This window comes from Pan troglodytes, chromosome 15 (assembly GCF_028858775.2).
Source record: "Pan troglodytes isolate AG18354 chromosome 15, NHGRI_mPanTro3-v2.0_pri, whole genome shotgun sequence".
NCBI lineage: Eukaryota > Metazoa > Chordata > Mammalia > Primates > Hominidae > Pan > Pan troglodytes.
The window spans coordinates 58,288,663-58,294,662 of record NC_072413.2 but is presented as its reverse complement, the minus strand read 5'-3'; the positions used below and the strand labels follow the sequence as shown (position 1 = coordinate 58,294,662).

General features: G+C 31.5%; 1 protein-coding gene across 19 annotated transcripts in view; it reads right to left on the bottom strand.

Moving 5' to 3' along the window:
• Positions 1-571: 571 nt before the first annotated feature.
• Positions 572-6,000, bottom strand: part of PPM1A (protein phosphatase, Mg2+/Mn2+ dependent 1A) — a 47,160-nt gene continuing 41,731 nt past the window's right edge. For all 19 annotated transcript variants that reach the window (XM_009427897.4, XM_001167412.8, XM_063793498.1 and 16 more), the window contains 3 exons: positions 4,014-4,122; positions 2,477-2,534; positions 572-1,475 (listed from right to left, as the gene is read on the bottom strand). In XM_009427897.4, the coding sequence (XP_009426172.1) occupies positions 1,446-1,475; positions 2,477-2,534; positions 4,014-4,122 (197 nt within the window). In that variant the 3' untranslated portion in view covers positions 572-1,445. The remainder of the gene's footprint in view (positions 1,476-2,476; positions 2,535-4,013; positions 4,123-6,000) is intronic.

The window sequence follows — 6,000 nt, the reverse complement described above, 5'->3', positions numbered from 1 at the left end:
AATCTTTTCAATGCGACAGATTTTAAAACTTACTTTCACATGCTTAATCAGAGGAATTTAAGCCTAAATTAAATTAGGTTATTTTTATATCTACAATTCCCTAAGCTTTGAAAGTTATTTGTAAAGGCCAACAGCTAAATATTATCAACATGCTATATTTCAAATCACAAATACATCTTAACCACTTGGATTCTAAAGACATGGGCCAATTAAAAATCACAGGCAAACACACACTCACAAACACACACACACACACCCCTACCATAGAGTGTTAGATTGTCAAACTTTGACAATTATTTTAATTAAACAGTAGGCAAATCCAAGCTGATACACATCTTAATGAAAAATAAGCAGCCTGAAAGAAACCTATTTAAAAAATAGATTAAGGTACAACCAAGAATTAAATCTTTTAGTCTTTCTAATGGAAGGAAACAGTTTCATCTATGCCTTGAGTAACAGTGTTGTCCAATTAAAAGAGACTAACATCTTTCCCTATGAGAAACGTCTCATTACAACGGCACAGTGTTTTAAAAGGCCAGGGTAAAAGAGGAATTACACATACATGATTAAGTTTCTTGTTTGTTAAATCAAGCTTTATTGATAAAATGGAATTCAGAATATCTTACTAGGAACAGCAGCAGGCCCAGCCAATCATGATAGCAAAAATGTGGCAGTTTCCTACTATATGTAGGAAGCTGCTGCTTATCAATTAGTAATTAAATGTAAGGACTTGAAAAGAGGTGCAAAGAAACAAGGCATTTAGCCCCAAGATTGAGATTCTTATGAATACACTGTATTATTACCTGCAATACTCATGGAAACAACGAAGGAACATCCTGAAAGACAGTTAAATGAAGGGACTGGCTTTATCAACAATGCCAACTCCCCTACCAAGAACATTTAAGATAGTTTTCAATAACTCCTTGGATGTTCAGCTTTGTAAGATTTTGAGGTTATTTTCCATAATCATCTGCACATTTGAGCGTGTAGCTGACGTGGCTGCTGCTCTCCCTGTTCCAACCCCAAGTCCAAACACAACATGACTTGAAAGGGCTATATATCTGTTGCATCACACAATAAGCCAAACATTTCTTGTAACTTTGATAGTGATTTAAAGCAGTTCATAATTAAATATGAGCATTTTGTACAAGGACAATTACACTTTACAAAAAAACAAAATCATACAACAAAAATTGCTGGAGTCTGATTTACAACACGAATTATGGTTTGAAATCACGCTTACATAAGTCTCAAATTTACAAAAAACAAAAAAAAAAATCAGTTCTGGGCTAGCTGTTGTACTGCTGAAGTTCTCTGATGTAATCATTCTCACCCATGTCATATCCCCTTCCTTAAAGTTGAGGATGGATGTTAAAAGTTTCAACAAAGTTGAGCTGTACTCTCCTTTGGAGGTGAAGGTAAACTCCATGGCTAGATGAGCAGTTTTACCACATATCATCTGTTGATGTAGAGTCCTTTGTAAAAGGAAGCAAAATAAGGAACAACGTTAAAATTTAGCGGTGCCAAAATACACCATACTTTCTGGATAATGGAGAAAGATAATGTTCTGTAAAGATGACTTTTAGAATATAAATGTTTTTAAAGTATATAAGTATATATGTGTACGTATGAAATAGCAATGTTTAATCTGTTCAAAGAATTGTTAATCCTTTGTTTTGTTTTGGAAAATATTTGAAATGCGGTTTTATGATGAGGCTGTCCAAATGTATTACTAAATCAATAAATCTACTAAAAAGAATTTTTTTAATGAAATCCAATACAGTTTTCGAATACCACTTTTATAAACCTTTAATGCATCAGAAAAGATTAAGAACTCAAGTAATATGTGAGGAAGCTTCATAATGCAATACATAAAATATTTCAGAGCTGTGCCCACATGATCTTTAAGTTATCACTTTTCTATAAACATCATACAACAGAATTGCAATAGAACACTTAACTTGAGAGTATGGCATTCTAATGTCTATTTATGCAAACAATTCTCTAATATTTAAGTGAAGTATATACTTCAGGATTCCTGACAAAGGTATTTCCAACCATAAGAACTATTTAGTGGAAACAGACATTCCGAAGTTCTGCTGCAGCTGCTTACAAAACTCAGAATAAGACAATATTCTGAGTAGAGATAGTCCCAACTTCGGGGAAAAAAAAAAAAAAAACCATGTAGTGGAGGCAAACCTTCTGAAGTTGATTGTTTGTAAAGACTTAAAAAATCTAGAATAATTCAAAAGGACTTTCTTCTTTTTTGAGAGAGGTGGCCACTCACCATGATTATGTCCTCAATCACTAGAACTGTGGTGCAGGCAGAGATCAGAGCAAGCAGAGTTCAGAGCAATCAATCAGGGGTGTGTGTAAGAGAATGGGTACAGTGAACAGCTCTGCAAAAACAGGTAGGAAGGATATGCATTTAGAGTGGAGGGGAAGGGAAAGCAGAGGGAGCTAAAATGCTACTTACAGTGTCGTCATTTTTGTAAGGATTCAGTCTATTGTAAACGGCTTCAATAACATTCCTCCTAAGTGTAAAAAATGCAGAAAATTAATTCTTCAGAAAGCAAAATATTGCTTAGTAACTCATAACCAGGTGTTTATTAAAATTTCTAAGATAATCTTATACTCAGAAATTATTTTAGTTCTATTTCTTGCTGTCAATAGTGAGCCTCACTTTTAAGATATTTGGGCTCCTATGTTAAAGCAGAGGTGAATCTACTCTAAAATGTGTTATAACACTCTACCAACCCAGTTAATAGAAGGCTAAAAATTACAGATTAAAAAAAAAGTCTATATAGTCTACTTCCATTTGAATTGGTTTAAATGGTTATGAGTCATCAATGGCAATGCCATTCTTAAGATATAATACTAACATAAGCTAGTTGAGTTGCATCGTAGTTTTGAAGTCTCAGATTATACTTTATATTTAAGCTTCTACTTTTCTTAATGCCCTTTTTAAAAGTTCTATTAAAACTGAAATGTCAAATAAGACATTTCCATGACAAGTCTAGGAATTAGTTTTGAGTAACACTTTATTAAAAATCTGTAGTGTATTTATAAGTTATAGTCTCCCTACTTCCAAAATTGACTTGAAGCAATTTTATAGATCGTTTCATAGAAAGTCATATGGAAAAAAAAGTTTCCAAAAAATAAAAGCTTCAAACAGGAACTTTTACAATCACTATTTAGTGATTACAAAGAACATGGTCACACTTGCAAAACACAGTAGAGAATCGAGAAAATTAGTCAATAATATATCTTCACTGTAAGTACAAGAAGTCTTCACTTGTAGTTTTAGCACATTTACTCTATATCCAAATTCAAGCCAAAGGTATTTGTAAGTTTTATGTTTGTAAGTCAATTATATGGATATTTGAGGTAAAAATGTTTTAACCCTTGGAATTGCTTGAATTTTCCACTTTATTATGTAAAGATGTAAGCTTAATATTTAACACAAAGTAGTCCAATTCTATGAACTAAAGTGGAAAGGGAAAAGACAAGAAATATATTCTATCTTCTTCCCTGACACCTAAAACCAACTAACCAGCAATCAACAACCAAAAATACTGGGAAAATCAGGCATAGAAACATGGTCCATATGAGGAAGGGGAATTTTCAGGGTGTTAAGTTACTCAGGGATTGACCAAATCATACTACTACTAACAATGACACTTAGAATTTTGTAAATTTTTATGTAGTGCTATGTAATTTAGTTTAAAAAGTTCTTTCAGTATATTATCTCGTTTATGCTCTATGAGGAAATCAATGCCAACCAAGCTTCAAATAAAGACAACCCTCACTGCAATTAGTTACAAACAATGATACTGATACCTATGTCTAAACAAACTCTAGATATTCTAATACTAAAAAAAAATTGAAATCACAGGTTAAAACACAGATAACTGCATCAGTTCAGAAATTAGGCAAACAAACATTTTATCAATGAATACCTAACATTTTCATACACTGACATAAAGCATAAGAGTGTACAGAATGTAACTTACTTGCTTGCCAATTCACCCCCTGGTGGGAGGCTGGGGATGTTCTCACTCGCTAATGTGCGCATCACATGGACTAAGTCGGGGACGCCTTCCCCCTGCTTCTTTATGATTTCTGGGAATCAGAAGTACTTTTTTTGTAAGTGTTATCCAAATTTAATTAAAAAGAAAACCGAAACAAAGATAACCTAGCTTTTTAAAGATGGCATTTACCACATCTGAGATTTTTCTAATCTGGTATCATTTAAAAAAAAAAAAAATCAGGTTGACCTTTGAAGATTTATGACAAAAAATGCACAAAATGACATATAAGATTAACTTCAAATCAAAATTAAAATGTGAAAAAATATTTCATGTTAAATCAGCATATTATATAATCAAGGATATGTGTGCACAAGTGAGAATATCCTTTCTTAAGATGTCAACTAGTTTCTTCTTACATCACTCCTCTCTTTAGACTGGCAACATGTTTCCTGAACTTTGCCCTATATAATACACTGCGTGGAATTTTAAAAAATAAACAATTTCAAGATTTGAAAATAACAACGCTTAATTATAGGGGAATTTATAGATTATATACTAACTCAATTATTTTTATGTATATATTTATATTTGCAAAATGATACTTAAATAGCATGCACAGATTATGTACTTGAACATCACTGTCTCAGTTTCATTCTTCTCTAAAGTACCTTTAAACAATATACTGTATAGATATATAATACCATTTCCTTCACTGATTACTTCAACAAAGCCTTGAATAGAAAAGGTCTAAATTTCCTTATAAAATGTTTAAAAAGAGAACCATTTGATAAACCATACAACTGCATTTAAAATAATTTTAAAATATCCAGTTATTAAAAGGGCACAGCAATATGATCTGCAGTGTTGTCATGCAGATGCATACTATTATTCACATCACAGAATATAAAAAATTATGAACAAAGAACCTTACAAAGAACTCTACAACTATTCCTCTAAGTATAAAAAGTCTTCACTTGCAGTTTTAGCACACATACTCCACATGCAAATTCAAGTCAAAAGTATTTGTAAGTTATATGTTCAAGTTTTGTTCAGTTTTTGTTTTTCAATGTTTATGGTAAGAAATGGTATTTTATTTGTCATTAGTGGGGCAAGAAATCATCATTCTGCTTCTCAATTTGTAAATACCTTTGAAAATAACAATGCGTATAAAGATTCGTCCTTTGATCAGGCCTCAAAATTTTTAAAGACATGGCTACCCATAATATTTCTTTAAATGGTTCAAACTGTCCTTTTAGAATAAAGGCCAAATTTTTACCATCTATTATTTTTTGCCTTAAAAAAAAAAAACAGTCTTAAATCTGAACAAAAAGCAAGGATCTCAGATTTGGTTTGCCAAGTTCCTTTATTGTGTAATCTTTAACATCTAGTATATTTGTTCTACATGGTTCTAATGCTGGAAATCTGCTGTACAAAAATAAAGGGATTTGATGTTTACCTAAACTGCACAATTTCACAATCTAAAACTAATACACTTAACATACAGTCTCCACTAAGCCAATACAATTATTTGGATAGATAACTAGATACAACAGAAATAAACACTGATAATAAATTGAATCAATAATAGTTTCAGGTCTAAAAAACATTACCTTGAATTATCTATATTTGATGTATCTTACATCTCTTTTGTTAAAATATAAATTAGGATATTTTAACTGTGAAGAAAATTACAGGAAAACAAATTCTTGTAAAAAAAATAATGTAAAGCTTTAAAAACAGTTAATATCTCCTGTTCCACGTGGGACAACGCATTTAAACTACCTGACCATTCATACTATACTAGCCTTGCTTCTGTCTGCTTTCAAAAAAGAAAAATAAATGAATTTTAAGAAATATTCCTTTAATTTCTGTTGACCTATACGTTTTACTTAGAATTGTAAAAAGACTGAACGCTTTTTCTAAAGAATATTTATGTATAGAAGATCCATGTTTCACATACATATACACA